This window comes from Callionymus lyra, chromosome 12, assembly GCF_982586985.1.
Source record: "Callionymus lyra chromosome 12, fCalLyr1.hap1.1, whole genome shotgun sequence".
Lineage (NCBI taxonomy): Eukaryota > Metazoa > Chordata > Actinopteri > Syngnathiformes > Callionymidae > Callionymus > Callionymus lyra.
This window is the reverse complement of record NC_141829.1, coordinates 19425204-19444883: the sequence shown is the minus strand read 5'-3', so window position 1 is coordinate 19444883 and position 19680 is coordinate 19425204. Positions and strand designations below refer to the sequence as shown.

Genomic DNA, 19680 nt, shown 5'->3' with positions numbered 1-19680 from the left:
TGGCTAAGGTGTGGAACAAACCAGAAAAATACAGATGGAAACAGATAAGAAAGAGAAAAAGCGAAGACAGAGGGTGAATCATCTCTGCAGCTCTTTTCTCTATTGTTGTTTTTCTTTCATTGACCTTTAAGAGGTAAAGCACTTTTGCATTAGCTTAGCACGACTTTATCGTAACAGAGGACAAGTACTGAAGTAGCTTTAACACCTTCTTCAGCTGCAGAATCTTTAATCTGAAGTGCCAGGAATTTAAAACGTCCTCTTTCACATACAAAACACTTTAGTTTTGTATATTTGCTTTATTCGTCGCATCATTAGAACATTATTATATATTTTATGATGTTAGGTTGAATATATTAGACATTATAGCATCAATTCAATTCAATTTTATTTAATGTATCTTATCATAACAAAGTTATCTCAAGACACTATACAAATGAAGTAAGACTATAGTAGACTATAATACATATTATATTAACAATACATATTATATTATCTAAAAAATCCATCCATCCATCCCTCCACCATCTATTTCATCCATCCATCCCTCCACCCATCCATCCATCCATCCATCTATGCATCAATCCAGTTATCTGTCCAGCCTTCCATCTACTCACCACCATCCACCTGTCTATACATCTATTCAGCTTTCCATCCATCCATCCACTCACCACCATCCATCCATTTATCCATCCACTCACCACCATCCAACCATTAATCCATCTACTCACCACCATCCACCTGTCTATACATCTATTCAGCTTTCCATCCATCCATCCACTCACCACCATCCATCCATTTATCCATCCACTCACCACCATCCAACCATTAATCCATCTACTCACCACCATCCACCTGTCTATACATCTATTCAGCTTTCCATCCATCCATCCACTCACCACCATCCATCCATTTATCCATCCACTCACCACTATCCAACCATTAATCCATCTACTCACCACAATCCATCCATATATCCAGCCATTCACTTAGCCATCTAAACATTTATTCATCCATATGTATCATCCACCTATGTATCTACCTATCTGTCTAATTATCCATCCATCTGTCTTTTTATCTATCCTTCTATGTACCCATCAATCTATCAAATTATCTACCCATCCATCCACTTTTACGCCTATCCATCTATCCATCCACCCACTGATCCATCTAACTATTTACCAATCCATCTATCTATGAATGTATGTATCCACCCATCCATCTATTTATCAATATGTCTCTCTATTTATGAATTTATTCATTAATTGATCAAAACATCCTACTGCTTATCCATTGTTCCATCTATCTAGCCATCTGTCTAATCTTTTATCCATCCATCCAATCATTGCATTGGTGTAACCACCATCCATCATTCCAACCATCGCTATATCCACCCAATGCTCCGTCCATCATTTCATTATTCCATCTGTCCGTCCATCCATCATTCCAACCCGTTCACCCGTCCATCCATTATCCAGCTATACTTCCAGAGTTTCTGGGAAGTACTGTATAATGAGAGAAAGACATGATCTCACACTGGTGCCTCTTCCGGCAATGTCCAATGAGAACACCCTATTAGAAGGCATCTTTAAAAGATGCTCAAACAGCAGTTGTACTTTAAGTCCCTCCTGGAAGGCAAACCACTTGATTTTAAACTCAAAATAACCGCTATGCATGTACAAAACTCTAAAATACTTAAAATCCTCTTCAAACCTTCAAGTCTACTAAACCAGTATTAAGTAGACTTAAGTAATAGAGTTAAGGGTGAAGGGGTCTGACACAATACTGGTTCGTGTGCCCCTCAGGGACGTGTGTGTGCGGCGAGTGTAGCTGTCACGACGTGGACCCCTCGGGCGACTGGGGCGACATTCACGGCGACACGTGCGAGTGCGACGAGAGGAACTGCCACGCAACCTACGACCGCTATACGGACGACTTCTGCTCAGGTCAGTGTGGACGGCCGGATCCGACCTCATCAGGATTCAGTTAAAATAAACATCATGTTATGCAGCCACAAAAACACACAGTCACACAGTCCATTCAACATCACTGGCGACCCTTTGCTGCACTTCATTAACCTCGACCGGATTAATATATTTTGGACTCCTTTGAGCAAGATTCCCTCTCGGAAAAAAAAGCTTTCAATGCGTGTAGACGGACATAAAAATCATTTCTGACCAGATAAAGACCATGCAAATGAATATGACCTATTGAAAATGAATTCTCTTTGTTCAATCTTTGCCTTTTTCACCTCTTTTTTTTTGTGCACCGCAGGAAGGGGTCAGTGCAATTGTGGCCGCTGTGATTGTAAGGAAGGCTGGTCAGGGAGGAAGTGCGATCATCCTCTGTCCTGCTCGCTGTCTGCTGAAAGTAGCCTGAAGAAATGTCAGGGATCTTCCAAATTGCCCTGCTTCGGACGAGGTAACGGGTCTGTTTTAATTCACCGCTGTTGCCATGGTTACCACCGGGGGTCTGCACTCGGTTCTCACCTCGCAGTCAGAAAAGGAAATAGGCCATTTCCGAGTGATTCACACCTTTGAATCCACTCTTGAGAAGGACTGGAAGTCCACAGAGTGAAAGGCAATCAAAACTTCAATACTATTTTTTTTTATTAGACACACAAAGAGAACCTAAAGCTATGTTTTGCTGTTGACTTTCTGCCAAATCAAAGTATTTCATCCTGTCCACAAGTCCGGCTTGGACGTGTTGCGGTCACGACCAGCTGAGCCTATTGATTGAAGACTGCAAAGAAAAGTACTGTATAAAATAGGCACAGTATATTCTGAAGAAGGAAAATCAATAGGCTATATAGGCTGCTTCACTCCATGTCTCTTGTGTCAAGAGCTAAAGACGTCTCTGCTACTTAAAGGAAAAGAAAATGGGTAGTGATTTCTTCGTGTCACATTAAGTGACTATTTAAATGTGGTTCTTGACATCGTTAGAGAGAAACATTCTTTAAATTGCTGTTTTAACCAGATAACAAGATATACTTGATTCAATGTGTTTTTTCTTTGCATCTTTTTAAAATGATAGTAGTCAATGTCTTGTATCAAATCCCTGTAATAAGTGCTGAAGAAAACTGCTTTTCTGAATCTTCAAAAAGCCTTCTGGCTCAGCTCTGTCTGTATCTGTGAAAACCACGAAAATATTTATATGAAAAATGCAAAGGCCATGTCATTTAGTACATTATATATTATAGTATCAATTATTTTATTGTCACTCTAGCATGCTTGCATGGACTTCATAGGGTGCTAGCCTATTTTTTAGGCTGGTGGGGACAGATTACAAAAAATCTAGCCGACGGCAGAGACACTTAAACGACTGTAACTTGCTTAATATTGGAGCTAAAAGCTCTAATTTAATTTAAAACCTTAATTGAAAAGAAAACAAGTCTATATTGTTCATTGTATCATAAGGAAGTAGTTAGCTCACAGCAGTCTCTCTCCCACCTGTAAATCTAATTGAGTTGAATCTAGTTGAGAACTGAGTACATGACAACAAGATCAACTCCTTCACATTACTGTATTATATAATGATATATTCATAATTTTCGGAATCCTTCAGTAATTCAATATTCAGAATGTTTTAATGCACTAAAAGGTTAACTAGAGCTATCAACTATGGGTTAACCATCAGCAATTTTCATTCATTGTCCAAATAAATAGTGGAGAAGAAGTAGAAAAGGAAACATATTTACATGCTCAAATCTGAACGAATACTTCCTCAACAAGGCAGATGGTTCGTCTCAGTACTTGCCAAGTATTGTTGCAAAGTGTTTCTCTCCCCCCCAACTGTTTTCAAACCATCAGTTCAACCATCTGATATGTTGCAAGAACAGTGAAAAACATGACGACATAACACAAACTCATCAGTGGAACTGACTTTAATTGTATAATAAGTATATAAGCACAAGTAGAAGTATTTAAGAATATGATACTCAATTACATTAGTTAAAATCCACAAATACATCTTTGTAGTAGAAAGTATTTATGAATTATCATTAAGTATTTGAATCATTATATAAACATTATGTGTTTGATCATTTAAACATTTTGCATGTTATGATGCATGTTATATAAGAGGTTTTACCATCTCTATTATACTTAATATCTTCCTCTGATGCCTAATACAGTGTCAGGATCCTTAGAATGGTGGTCGCTAAAACCCAGACCCTACTGATCCGTATTTGACACCAGGATGAAATAAAAGTAAAATCATTGATTGATTATAACTGTCTGAACACTGTTTTATTTTGAAGAATTAACATATATTTTCAGAAGTTATGTTGTGGCATCATGTTTGATTCATGAATACTCAAAAAAAGAAATTAGCCTGAACTCCATGCATTCATAGAAAGAAGCTCAGGACTTTTTGTGAGATTTATTTTTTAGGCTTTTAACGTCAATTTTTGCGTTGTACTTTTTTTTTTGTATTTACCTGGAGACCAGTCTGTGAAAATACTTTCGACATTAAAACCTGAAACGTGGAGCAGAAAAAGGGTTTGGGTTCAAAGCCTTAGAAGATAAATAAACTGTCAACTTAGAGCTTCAAAGTAAATTACAATGCTACACACTGCTGAGCAAGACAAGGTACAGGATAACTCCTGGAAGAAAATGGAACAAGACAGGATGGCAAATGCTGAGATAGTAAACTTATAAATGATTGTCACTTTTCAGATAGTGCGCCACATCACAAAAAACACTGAACATCGTAGTACAATCAACCTTATGATTAAACTTTGCACACACTAGTGACGGAAATGAGTTAATCCTGATACAACAAGGGGGTGTCACATGTACCGTAATGGAGTTCCCAAAGCATCAAGTCAATCCAATACACCCAGAAGGAAAATTATACGAGCATCACTGTTAGCTTTTCAATCTGCTTTTCAACACTAATAAAATGAACATGAAAGAGGAAAAAGGAAATAGAGCCGTGTGGGGGCAAAAATAAATGTGTCACAGTTTTAAAACATCAACCTGGCTACTTCAAATATTCTTATTTTCTAAGGAATAGCTGAGGGAAAGCATGGTAAAATAAAGTATAAAGACAATCTTAATGTTTTATAGACTCCCAAACTCATAACAAAAACTTCTAAAAAATGATCCATGTGACATTTGTTACCGGTCCTTACAGACAGAAAGAAAAGTTATATTTATTATTACTTACCTTGTTTGTTTCATTTAAAAAAAAGAACACTTATTTTCTCCGAAATAACATTAGCAGGTGACTCTTGACTAGAGGGTAAAACACAAAGTCTCCTAAAGCTAGGAGACACACACATACAGTACACCATCGTCTGCATACAATCATATATGCATACAGTGGGGCAAAAAAGTATTTAGGGATTTACATCATTAATACATTGTTTTCCAAATTAATCAAACGGACTTTTATCTCTGTCTCGGTCTAAATCCGAAAAAGTCTTGATTTTGACCCGGCCTGTCTTGGTCTTGGGCCAAATCCCATTTATCTCCCCAACAGGTGTCCTTGTCCCTCAAGCTCAATCCTTAAACGCAACCCTCGAAACTAGCCTTCAAAACCAAGAAATAATTTGGTCATTTGGCGGCTTAGAAATGGGACACACCTTTAAAACAGATACGTCACATAGGTCGTCCATTACTGTCCACGGAATATGACATGATCATTTTTTTTTCCTTGGTCTCTACACTCTCCAGTCTTGGATGTGAAGGGGTCTCGGATGAGGCTGTCTCGACATATTGGGTGCGTAAACTAACTGTAACGTTTGAGGAAGTGGACCCAGGCACGGAATGAAAGGGTCCTTTCTTATAAATTAAAATGAAATCCTACACAAAAGAATCCAAAAAGAGTCTAATCCAAAACACAGTGGACTCAAAGAATAAAAAGTCCAATAACTTGAATAACTGAAAACTTCTGGCAACCCCCAGGAGTGACCAAATAATCAAACAGATAAATCCACAAAAGTTTGGATGAGAGCTAGAATGAAATGCCGTTACCAGGTCATGAGACGCGATTCGCGGACGCCAAGTTCAGGAACCCTCGGTCGTAAAAGCGTCGCTCAGCACTGATTGTGAGATTGCCTGCAGCCGGTGTTTCCCAACCTTTAATAAGAGAAAACAAACACACACAAGTAGCGGAAACTTAGCTCTATAATAGAACTATGACTCTAACAAGATGACCCAAAATGCACCTCTGGACATCAAGTTAGTCAAATTTAGTTGAGTTAGATTTGTAGAAAATATAGGAAAGAAAAAGGACTGAGAAAAACAAATTACATTTTTAATTTACTAAAACGCTTTCAGTGATCGATAAGAAAAAACTAACAAATCTCTGCCTGCGTGTCAATCGCCACATTTAATTAAGATTAACAAGAAACACCAAACCTACGCAGCCTTAAGCCTCTGTGTCAAAGAAAGAGAAAACAAATGACTTACCTTTTCGTGAAGCCATTTTCGGTTAATTATACCAGGAGGCGGTCACTGTCAGCGAAGTCCGTTTTATAAAATATTGACCCGACTTAACACAAAACTAATTGGATAAAATGCATGTGCATTCCAAGCCAAACAACGGTGAGTCATTTGCAGAGACCACTTCGATAAATATATATATATTTTTTTTTTACGAGGACGTGGGAGCTGGTGTCAGAACTGTACGGGGTTATAAAAACAATAGAAAAGACGTGAGTTATGAGGGGCAAAAAGTGTGATATATCTTCTTACTCTGTCCTGTACTCCCCAAACACAACAGCGAGTTAACAATGCAGCTTGTCAAAGCGTGATCAAACAGCCAGCATTGTTCAAAGAGATACTGTATCAATTTTTCAATAAGATAAATTGTCCAGTTCCTCCATGGAAGCACATTTGCAATCCTCTTGGGATTCGGATTCTATACATTGATGCAGAGGTCAACTGTACGTATCTAAAGAACCATTGTGTTCATTTGTCTCTGTGTACTGCAGGAGTGTGAGAGACAACATTTGGGAAAAAAAAGAACATTTGAGTTTTACATAAACCAGAGGAAACCAAGTGTGTGGATTTTCTACGGCTTTCTGTTTATCGTTAATTTCTAGTTTTCTTTGAATGTGTGGTTTGTCCCTGGGGAGAGTCTTTCCACTAAATGGTGTGTGTGTGTGTGTGTGTATGGTGATGCAGCTGTAGGTATTTCATCATAATGTAGGAACCTGGGGGTGTCACATGTACCGTAATGGAGTTCCCAAAGCATCAAGTCAATCCAATACACCCAGAAGGAAAATTATACGAGCATCACTGTTAGCTTTTCAATCTGCTTTTCAACACTAATAAAATGAACATGAAAGAGGAAAAAGGAAATAGAGCCGTGTGGGGGCAAAAATAAATGTGTCACAGTTTTAAAACATCAACCTGGCTACTTCAAATATTCTTATTTTCTAAGGAATAGCTGAGGGAACTTAAGGTAGAAGAAAGTATAAAGATAACCTTATGTTTTAAAGACTCACAAACTCATAACAAAAACTTCTAAAGAAAATGATCCATGTGACATTTGTTACCGGTCCGCACAGACAGAAAGAAAACGTCTATTTATTATTACTTACCTTAGGTGTTTCATTTAAAAAAAGAAAACTGATTTTCTCCGAAATAACATTAGCAGGTGACTCTTGACTAGAGGGTAAAACACAAAGTCTCCTAAAGCTAAGAGACACACACATAAAGTACACCATCGTCTGCATACAATCATATATGCATATATAGAGTGTTTGCTGATTTATCATTATGGTGATATGTTTTTTTCATGCACTTAATTGTATTTTTTTTGCATGTCATGCTAATGCATTTTTACTTATTTTATAATCCTAATATTTAACTGGGAGATAGACTACTGACCTTTTTCGGGGGAAGAACACTTAATAAGGAAAAAATAGGGGGCAAAGGGGCAGAAAACCCCCATGAAATGTCAAATCGAAGCAATTTTTATTCAATTCAAACCATACTATGCAACATACTTTGTATAAGAGGCTTGGAAATTCAAATATCACATGCCATATTTAATACTTTCAGGTCAGGAATCTGACTAAATGCTGTGAACTTAGACAAAGAAGAGATTTAAAGATCAGAATTGATTTAAAGTAACAACCATTTTACTTGCAAGGAGAGTTTAATACAGAACATTCTCATTGAATGTCCCATTTTCACCCTGAAGTAAATACTGCTTTGGTCCCAGCTTATAATCTATCGTAAATTATTAATTATCCGAGAGGCGAGAACAAAGTTAAAACAGGAAAAACACGGACTGGAAAACATTACAGCTGGTCTTCAATGAAGCATAAAAGATTAGTGTTTTTTTCCCTTATGTCTTATTTGAGTGAAGGAGATTCTCTCACTTTTCATATTCAACTGAGACAAAGCATTGTTTTAAACCACAAGCAATGATTAACATGTAAATACCTACATACTATAGTGATTTTCTTGGTAAGAAACTACTATGTTTAACAGCCTAGAAATTATGGAAGTAAATGCTGACAGAAAATATAAAAATGAGCGTCTCATTGTATGGCTGGAAACGCATCTGTGAATCAAATGTATTGAAAAGACTTCATGGCCTTAAACCAATTCCACTAGAAGCTTCCCGTTTCTCTACACTTAATGAAACGGCAAAAGATTAACTCGTGATGGGAGAGTTAATTAGCTTCAACACCTCCAGCGGTACCTTTAAATTATCTCCAATTGTCTCGGCAAAGCGAAACTTTAAATTATCCCGGCGATGAAACAATTAAGGAGAATTGTAAATTCACGTTCATCTCAGTCTTTCTTGGCAACAATTCGCAGCAGCGAACGTGATTCATTTTGATTGTTTTAGTTTAATTGTGAATTCATATATGCTCGAGGAAGTGTTGCAGATCATCCAAGCAGCCATTTTGGTGAGAGTCAGAGAGAACTCTAATGGAGAATATTAATTAACCTACATATAAATCTACAGGCTGCAGAAGTACCGCAGAGTAATTACTAATAACCTAAACCTGATTTGATGATTCATCCTGATTAGTTGTGTTTCACAATGCACATACCAACATCGGTTATTGACCTTCTCCCTGACTACTTCATTATTTGCTGTAATTGCTTAGCAAAATGTCAATTAATTTTAATTAAATACAGTCTTGGAGCAAATCCTCCGGCACATCTTAAACAAAAACGTAGACGTACTTTAGGGGGTGTTCTGGTCATTTAACACAATAGTTACCTCCACAAACGGATCAGGTTCTTGCTGCCATTTTATATTGGTGTTCAAGGTTACTATATGGACTTACATTTCTACTGGGTAGTGCAAACATAGTAGTTAACTTAACTACTATTGAGCTTATTGGAATTTTACTAATGATATTAAAAATGGTAAAAACACCTTAAAAGAATGACTAGTTGTACAGAGGGGTGAATGGATGGATGAATGCCTGGATGGGAGGATACATGCATGGATGGATAAATGAAGGAATGGATGGATGGTTGGATGCATACATGCATGCATGGTTGGATGATGGATGGATGGATGAATTACTGGATGTAAGAATGACTCGATGGATGGATGCATGCATGCATTTATGAATGGATAGTTGGATGTATGGAGGGATCGATTAAACAAAACATGAATGGATGGATGGGTGTATACATAGATAAATAGATGGATTGATGAATTGATGGATGGATGAATGACTTGATGAATGGATTGATGGATGAATTCATGAATGGATGGGTTGATGTACGGAGGGATTGATGAAACAATACAAGGATGGATGAATGGATAGATGGATGGATGGATGCATGCATTTCTAAATTGTTGGGTGGATGTACAGAGGGATGGATGTAATTGATTGATGGATGATGAGGGTATGCAAAGATGGAGAGATGGAGGGATGGAGGGATGGATTGATAGATGGATGAATGACTTAATGGATGGATGCATGCATTTTTAAATGGATGGGTGGATGTGCAGAGGGATCGATGTAATTGATTGATGGATGGTGGGGGTATGCAAAGATGGAGAGATGGAGGGATGAATTGATAGATGGATGAATGACCTAATGGATGGATGGATGGATGCATGTATTTCTAAATGGTTGGGTGGATGTACAGAGGGATAGATGTAATTGATTGATGGATGGTGGGGGTATGCAAAGATGGAGAGATGGAGGGATGGAGGGATGAATTGATAGATGGATGAATGACTTAATGGATGGATGGATGGATGCATGCATTTCTAAATGGATGGGTGGATGTGCAGAGGGATAGATGAAACAATACATTAGTGGATGGATGGATGGATGGAATTTAACAGTAACATATATGTTTTTTTCCAAAGATCTAAATCCTCCACGACATGCCAAGACATTGTTTCTAACACAGGATGAACAGAATAATGAGCATGAGGATAAAAAGAGGAGACAGACAGTGCTGAGGCGTAGATGAATGGTTCCTCCACATGAAAGATATAGAGACCAAAAGACTGCAAAGTAGAAACAGCAGCAGCCACTGACAGGCTGAGACACTCATACTTTCCACTGTGGTATTTCCTGAAGGAAACACCTGCACTCATCTTCATAATCGCGGGATTCCAACGGCAGCTTTGAAGGAGGTTCGTCACATCCTCATGTTTCAATCTGATTTATTTTCAATTCATGATCACGAGGACGGTTCGAGATTTCAGCTTTGAAAACTTCTTGTGGGTGCACGGCCCGAGGGGAAATCAAGAAATTTCTCTTTTTGAAAAGTGATATACTGGGACAATATTTTGCAAAGGATTGAATGAAATCCCTCTTTTATTAAATGTTCAGATAGACGCTGAAGTAAGCAAATAAATAAGCTTACTCAGCTGTTGGAAAATTTTTGACTCATTCCACCCACATCTTTTTCTGCCATCCGTGAAAACAGAATTTAATCTGTTTAGTATCACATTACAGAAGCATTTTGACTGAAGCTTCCTTCTTTTTTTTTAAATCATATGTTGCAGATGACAATGAACATCTACTCACTGATACTTTTCAATGCATATCTATGGACTTGTTTTCTTTAACAGAGTCCTGATGCTGCACTTAACACTTGATTTCATCCTGATTCATGCACTTTTAGAATCAACATTAATAAAGTTAATTCAAATACGAGATGCCAAATGAATTGCTGTTACTGTTAGATAAATACAAGTATGTGATCATCCGCAATGACGGAATAAATCAGAAGGTAAAGTGGTTGACTTGGGGCCTAAAAGATGCCAAGATGGTGCCGTGGTGTCCTTGAGAAAAACACAGTTTAATCCTGATTGTGGGACAGTGCATTGGTAGTGCAGTGCATTGCAGCCTACTCCCATCAGTGTGTTATGTTTGCGTGTAATGGGTTAAAAATTGTAAAAGCAACTTTGGCCAAAAGTGTCTTCGCAATGAATTAATGGCTCTCAAGTAATGAAGGGACTGTCAGAAAGTTTATTAAACGGGGGATGGGGATCAACCTAATTACATTGCTAAATTAAGAATAGAGAAGCAAACAAGCAGCTCTTTCCCTAAACTCTTCTTGATTTTCACTCGTTCTACATCGGTTTTATCTGGGTGAAATGTTTCTTTAAAAACATGACTTATTTTGAGATGAAGATATGTGGCTATTGTTCCTAAAGACTTATGACTTCTCAAAAAAAAAAAATATATATGAATCAACCTCTTATCCTGAAAAGAAGAGGGGGAGATATTTTATTTACCAAAATGTTGTCTGTTTTATGTATTAGTCTCATTCTTGGTCTGGCTCTAAAAATCTTGTGTTTTTGTTTGTTTTTGTCTAGGTCCTAGTTGTCTTGGGCTTGTCTAAAACATTTTAGTGACAATTTTTGAACTGTTTACTTTTCGACCAAAGATAACTTTGTTTCCACTAAGCTACACTAAGCCAATAATCTAGTACAACTAATATGTTAAATATCTTAAATAGATGTTGAACCTCTATTGATGACATCATATCATATCATATAACATCAGTATTTTTGAACAAAACTCTCTTTTCAATGAAATATTTACATTAGAAAATGTGCTTAAGCCCCGCCCACTGAAAACTGTCTGACAACTTTTTTTACTACAACCACACCCACTCTGCTATGATTGGTCAAGCATTAAGGTTCGTCACCGGGCATCGTCAATCCTTTAAGACTCCAACTCTAAGGGTCTCGTTGTATAAACAAATCAGGGCGTGATTACCTGTCGGATGTTAGAGGAGTGAAACCATCATTACATCATAATGCACTACGCTTTCGTAACCTTTCGTTTGCCGAGATTTCAGACGGGGGAGAACTTTATTAAGTAGTAACTTCAAAACATCATAATGAGGGATTTACTGCATTTTGTCGAGGAAGAATGTAACATGTGCAACATGTGAGTAAGTCGTGAGAGTCGGGTTATCACATTAGCTGCCCAAAGAAGATGTCAAAACCAATTTCACTGTTGAACACACTTGAATAGAACCAAAAAAAGATTAAAACTCCCACACTAAAACAACATATCACAACAGAAGGGTTTGGATAAATTTGAACGAAATTTGTTTATGATTCACAAACTTAAAAAAAAAAAAAAAAATGTTATGTGTTGAAAAGTGACTTTAATTGTAGTTGAAAACTATACCTGAGTGATCTATAAGAAAAAACTGTGATTGTTGTAAAAATATACAATTTTGCTGAAACTGGTGAAAGGGACAAGATGAGATGAAAACAAATAGCCTGTAAATATTAATTTAATACATGAATAAATAATACAAACACAGACCAACATGGATGGGCTTGAAGAGCTGGGGTTTAATCGATAAGCGGGGATGTTATGACATCAATGGTTGCCCCGGTAACCAAGTCCCCGGAGCAGATGGCAGGGTAATATATGTGGTGCATTAAGGGAGCGTGGTAGACTGTGTGTGTGTGTGTGTGTGTCTGTACCTTCAGTTTGGGCGCTGACTTTAATGTTGTGTAGAAACGTGCAACAAATGAATGCCTTCATTTCAGCTACACACCACAAAGTGTGACGTGGTTATGGAGTAATGTGGCATGACACTATTAGCCGAGAGGCTTTACCAGGAAATTCAGTTCTGGTCCATTATTCCCACCATGCAGTCGTTAAAAAAGCAGATTGAAAAATTGTGAAAACGTTTTTATTTGATACGCCCTGAGTCCTGACAGAATGACAGCTTAATAAAGAGCACGAAAAGAGGGGAAATGATGACTTCATTCTCCATTCAATAATTTATATCTTCAGGTCACATGTGTGAAAAAACTAAAGGCCAAAGTTGATAAACTATGTTTACATTTCCAGGTTATTAACATTCATTAGCTTGATGTTTGGTTCCATGCTTAGTTACAATAAACAATATAGACACAAATAATTATAAGGAAAAAACATGACTCATCTATGAAGCATAGGTTAGACCAGCGGAATGAAACAAAACAAATTTAAAATAAAAAGGTCTGATGAAAGGTCTTTACCGCAAGTTGTGGCGTCTGATGGTCAAACAGGAAGTAGCCCACAAAATAAAAGTACGGGGGAAGCGGGTCATGACTAAGATAAGAATACGTTTTCTAGTACAACACTGCAGAAAATTGATCAGAAACTGTTTCCTTCAACTGAGAAAAATCTCTAAACTTAGGAAAATTATGTCACAACATGATCTGGAGCGTGTAATCCATGCGTTTGTGTCTTCTCACCTGGACTATTGTAACAGTTTATTTTCATGTCTTAACAACAAGGATCTGTCTCGCCTGCAGTTAATACAAAACTTTGCAGCGAGAATTCTGACCTGCTCTAGTAGAAGAACTCACATTTCCCCGATCCTTAAAACTCTTCACTGACACCCCAGCTTGGCCTCTGAATCTACTGATGGTTCCTGAACATGCTTCCTGACCAGAGGAGAGAAATCCTTCCTGCTCCTAAGCTTTGGAACGATCTTCCTCTCCTTCTGTGTTTGATGATCTACTGACTCTTTGAAGAAACATCTTAAGACATTTTTATTTGTGCAGACTTGAACCTGATTTTCTGCGACTCCTGTGTTTGTCTCTATGTGTCTTGACCTTTAAAGCATGTTTTTTAGCTGTATATTGTTTTTCATTGTTAAAGCGCTTTGTGACCCTGGTCTAGAAAGGTGCTTTACATATAACCTTTACTTACTTACTTTACTAACTTTAAAAACTGTCATTCATCAAAATTAGATTATATATGACACCAAAAATGACGGTAACTTTCGAAATTGGTAATGCAGATTGAAGAAGATTTGGAAAAAGGGATAAAATACAAAAATTAATCCGTAATTATTCAAATGTAAACTGGCATGGTATCTCCTAGACACTCTTTTACTTTCAAATTCAAGCCAATAAATACAGGTTTTCTTCTGCCCTCAACTTGACTGTGGAATGTGTAACGTATATATTATAATATACACAAACAACATATTCGTTTGAAGTCACATTTCAACTGCTTCAAAGAGTTTTGAAGGAACAGAGTTATTTAAAATACTTTACAGTCAAGGAAAAAAACAAGATCTGAGTGTGCAGAGACTTAAAATTAGATTATCCTGTAAGTAAGTCCTGAAAGATGAATGTACACATCTTGCCAAATCTTTATAAAAATAGTAGAGACCACTTATTGTAAGTGCACTTGGAAAAAAAAACACAAGAATAGTTTTAATGCCAATGATCTACTAGCAGAGCTTTTGCCTTAAAGTCTGCGATGTCAGTTGTTAGTCATTCATTTACTCGGTCCTCCTGTGGCCTTCTTCAATAGCGGTTGACTGATTGAGATGATACGCATCTTGAGGTGTCTATATTTGCTTCAGCTGTCTTTTTTTTTTACACCGAGTAATTAAGATTTTCTTCTTCAAGTCTTGATTGCATTTTAATTGCAAATATGGAGACGATTTCCCTTCCTATACTCAGTTGGAGCCGTTAAAATGTATTATCTCTGAGTTAACTAAGTTGTTTTCCCCCCTTTTTTTTTTTTAGGTCAGTGTGAGTGCGGCCAGTGTACGTGTCACCCACCAGGAGACAGCCGCGTTCACGGCAAAAACTGCGAGTGTGACGACCGTCAGTGTGAAGACCTCGCCGGGGAGGCATGTGCAGGTGAGTGCTCGGACACGTGGCGAAAGGAAAACTGTGATTAAAGCCTACATAGGAACGATCGGTGCAGACAGCTGCACAAATTGTACCTCGATAAATGGATTGATCGTGGGCGTTATAATTTGTACGAGTCAATTTTCCTTGCAGAAGCACAGACCGTGCCATTACGAAAAGACCGCAGAAATGAACAAAGGGTGTGCTTTGATATTTAGATTCTCGTCGTCACAGGATAGTGTGACTGTTGAGAAGGAGGACGACGTGGAGGTAAAGGTGGTAGAGTTGAGGGAGGTTACAGTGAAGAGGCATCAGTCAACGATGACTGAAAATGTGACTGACAAAGGTGCTGCATTATCAAGGGTTGTCAGGATCTACTGATTCTACTGAAACCCTTAAAAAAACACTGGGGTGACCACCAAAACCTCTTTCACCATGGAAGGTCACCCTTCTCCACTAAGGCCTGTGCTGACCCCAACTTCTTCATGTCTTCATTTGTATTTTATTCATATTTAAAACCATCTCCCTGACTTAGTGCCTTTTATTTTATTATCTAGTCATTTAGTACCTGAAATAAGTCCGGGGAAGCATATTGGTGTTTTTCCACCATACAGTAGTGATGGGCACGGCAGTTCTTTTGAGTGTACTGAATCACTAGAATCAGTTCATTAAAATGATTCGTTCAAAAGATTCGTTCAGTTCGTTCATTCACCAAATCAATAACTCTGTGCTTATGGACCTCGACTGCAATTTCTTCTACTTCCTGAACGCAGCCAAACAATCCGTTACTAGTTTTAATGATTCAGACCCGAGGTTAACGTTCACTGCACTTCAGGGACAATGCAAAAAAAAGAAAAGACGCCCGGTGCGTTCATGGACAAGGACGAGTGACATTCGCGAGGAATTAGCAAATAGAGAAGAGCTTGAGGTGTGTTCACAGCCGAACTTGAATCCTCGTTCACTGACCGAATCCCTGACGCGCGAATCACCGGAAGAGAATCCTTTTCACTGAACGACTCTTTTGAGAATCCCCGGATGAGACCTCGTTCACTCACTGACCGACTCTTTTCGAGAATCCCCGGATGAGACCTCGTTCAGTCACTGAACGAATCTTTGAGAAACCCCGGATGAGAATCACCAGAATAGAATCACCGGATGAGAATCCTCGTTCAGTCAAAATAAAACAAAAATAATAATAATAATAAAATGTAATATAAACTTAAATGCAATCAACAATAAATTAAAAAGGCCTCGTTTAAGCCACGAGTAGCTGCGTCGTTCGCTGACGCCGAGGATTCAGCGAGTCAAAGAATCATAGAATCATCATCATCATATCATGATAATCATCATCATAGAATCCTCCCACCGGCACGATCGCGGCTGAGTGAGTTTAACTGAACTGAGAAAGGAACGAATCACTTCATGAAGTGATTCGGTTCAGTACGTTCACTCAAAAGATTCGTTCTTTCGAACGAATCGTTCGCGAACGACACAACACTACCATACAGTCCAGCCCTACTGGACTCAACACTACTCTGATGTGTTGTGTTTCCACTGGCCCTGCCACCTACTAGCGGGAGCAGGGCCTTCATAGCACAGAGTCGCCAAACTTGAATGGGATGGTGTAAATACCAGACACATAAAGATCTGGACCTCGTCTACAGACCATCATACCAAATTCCTTGTCGCAGTGTTTTTTTGTTGAATGACTAGGTTTGTTTCTTGAGTTTCAAGATGTGCTTTTGACTCCGGTATCTGCTTCGACATACAGCGCTGCCCAAAATTCAACGATATTTGGGCATTTTAACGATAGCGTTTAACGATATAACAAAAAGTGCATCGATACACAAGCCCCTGGACAGATCTAAATGAACCACGAACCGGTCGATGGCCTGATTACAAAGTTATGAATCAGTTTATTATATCAGCAGTACAGTGTTGTGTATTCGTAAGAAGTAGCCGTTATATTACCTAATTCAGTTAAGTGAATATAAAGGATCAAAAGGCAGGACATAGTAGGTAGCATAGCATGTAGCATCACTCCACTCTTCTTCTACTCTCTTGTCTTCTTCTCTCTCACTATACATCAGCTCCATCTAGCACCTCTAGTGTTCAGGTGGAAACACCACATACAGCTGGGAGCCCCGCTTGCTTATTCTCTTTCTCTCGCTCTCTTTTGCAAAAAAATCTCGCAAGACTCTACACAGTAACATAGACTAGTGTTCCATTGTTATTAATGAAAATTGTATTATTTTGTATGTTTGTTTTCATTTTTGACCTCAGTAGCAACTCATTGTTCCCAGATCTGAGCCTACTCAGTCCTCTTTCCAAAATGTTTATTTCTTTTACATCCTTGTTTAAATGTACTTGTTTCTTTTGCTCTAATTTGTGTAAGTAGTGAAAATTTAATATTAAGTTTATTTTCATAGTTAGAGCCTTTCCAAAGTTCTTAGAGTGTAACGTGTTAGAGTAATAAACACAGTGACATGGTTCTTTATTCACATGTCAAAAACCACAAAAGTAGTTGTTCGCTAGTCTTTTATTAAACGTTTCACTATGAACGTAAACAATATCACATTTTGAGTATTGATTTAAGATCATTGATAATGAAAAAATGTATACTTTAAACAAGGAACTATACGGGATTACTCTCTAGGCAATTGAATCAGGTCAACTGGACTTGGTTTTTGTCTGTGTCTGTGGGCTAGTCAGACTTGCCTGCTAGTCTCTCCAACTGATGAAGCCACTTGGATAAGGAGCGAAACGTCCTCACAGACAAAAACCAAGTCCAGTTGACCTGATTCAATTGCCTAAAGATGCCTTTGACCTGGACAAATAGCACAGACGCATGGGATTACATCATATTGCACTCAATCGATAGAATCGTTTTTTCCTAAAATGTAAATTGAGTAGAGTAGGGTAGGCCTAAGGGAGTTGAGTAGACAAAAGGGGCATCTTTATTTTTGTATTCTTAACTAAAAGTAGCTCTACATCATAGCGAAAGAGTTTGGTTTGATTGTTGTCCATCACATCAACGTCAAGCTACATGTGTGCCTCGGAATTGCTTCCAGATTCGCTCAGATAGCTTTCACGAGGATTACGGCCGGGGATATCAATCCATCACTTCTCAAGTCTGCCTCACGAGCCAAGAATAGAAGGTCAATCAGTCTCAAAAAGTACTTAATGTCACGGCGCCGTGTTTGGAGAAACATATCACCTGATTTGAACATCCAGGCTTCCTTAATACCCTCCCGATCCACCACTCGGGTCGAAATCATGTATTTGTCAGACAAATATCCCCCCGGATCCCTTTCCATCCTGCTAAGATATTATTTTGTCTCCATCTCAGGTCTTTGGTAGTGGATGGATAAGCCAACCGTGGATCAAACAAGTCATTAGGGAAACACTATGTTGTGTCGCTATACATAAGAAAAGACACTACATAAAGCACACGTACTGTAAGTAAGTAAGTAAGTCAATTATATTTGTAAAGCGCTTTTCCAGACTAGGGTCACAAAGCGCTTAAACAATCAGAACAAAACTCAATAAAATACATACTTAAAAGATCAAGATAACACCGAGAACAACAAGAGTCTCAGAATCAAATCAAGAAAAATCAAGAAAAAGCCTGAACAAATAAGAATGTCTTGAGATGTTTCTTAAGGAGTCAGTAGATCCATCAAGCGCAAAGAGAGAGGAATATTGTTCCAAAGCTTAGGAGCAACAGCCTGGAAGGATTTCTCTCCTCTGGTCCGGAAGCGTGTTCAGGAACCATCAGTAGATTCTGATCCACAGACCTCAGAGCCCGAGCTGGGGTGTAAGGTTGGATCAGATCACTGATGTAAGGAGGAGCCTGACCATTTATAGCTCTGAAAGTAAGAACCAGAATTTTAAAATTGATTCTGAATGTCTGAAACTGGCAGCCAGTGAAGAGTTTTAAGGATCGGGAAAATGTGAGTTCTTCTACTAGAGCGAGTCAGAATTCTTGCTGCAGAGTTTTGTATTAACTGCAGGCGAGACAGCTCCTTCTTGTTCTCATCAAAATAAATATATATTTCAATTAAATATAAACATTTTTTTGAATGTTTAAATACCTTGCGGGCGGCGTACAATTCGTTCGTCGACTGCACTTGGCCTCCAAGCCTCGAGTTTGACACTGGATTTCATCTCTATATTTATTGACTCAACAGTTTTACAACAACTCCCACATCCTCACATCAGACCTAAGTTGCTACACTTTTGTTCTGCCAAGGATTGTAATTTTCCATCTGCTGTCCCATAATATCTCAAAAACAGGATTTTTATGGGATGATAAGCAGTTTTAGCCAAGTCTATAAAGCGTAGATGATGCTGAGGATGTTTTTTTTTTATTTTTTTATCTTTGAAGTTGTTAATGAAGAATTTGCATTCTTGTAATTCAAAAGAAAAAAGAAAAGTCGGCAGCTGTTACATATTCATCAACTTTACGTTAAATAACAAGCATTCACTGATGTGGTTAAATGAGCACAGGCAGGTTATGGAAGGAGTCAAGATGAACAACAACAACAACACGATCTCTTTGATAGCCACAGGAACCCAAAAGCCTCCAGCTGAATTTGTCAAAAATTGCTCCTTTGATGC

The 19680-nt window shown here is 38.1% G+C and overlaps 1 protein-coding gene across 2 annotated transcripts in view; it reads left to right on the top strand.

Annotated features, from left to right (window-relative positions):
* itgbl1 (integrin, beta-like 1) overlaps positions 1–19680 on the top strand; it is a 51423-nt gene that overhangs the window by 18217 nt on the left and 13526 nt on the right. For both annotated transcript variants that reach the window (XM_087804847.1, XM_087804846.1), the window contains exons 6-8: positions 1803–1943; positions 2272–2418; positions 14953–15069. In XM_087804847.1, coding sequence (XP_087660973.1) covers positions 1803–1943; positions 2272–2418; positions 14953–15069 — 405 coding nt within the window. The remainder of the gene's footprint in view (positions 1–1802; positions 1944–2271; positions 2419–14952; positions 15070–19680) is intronic.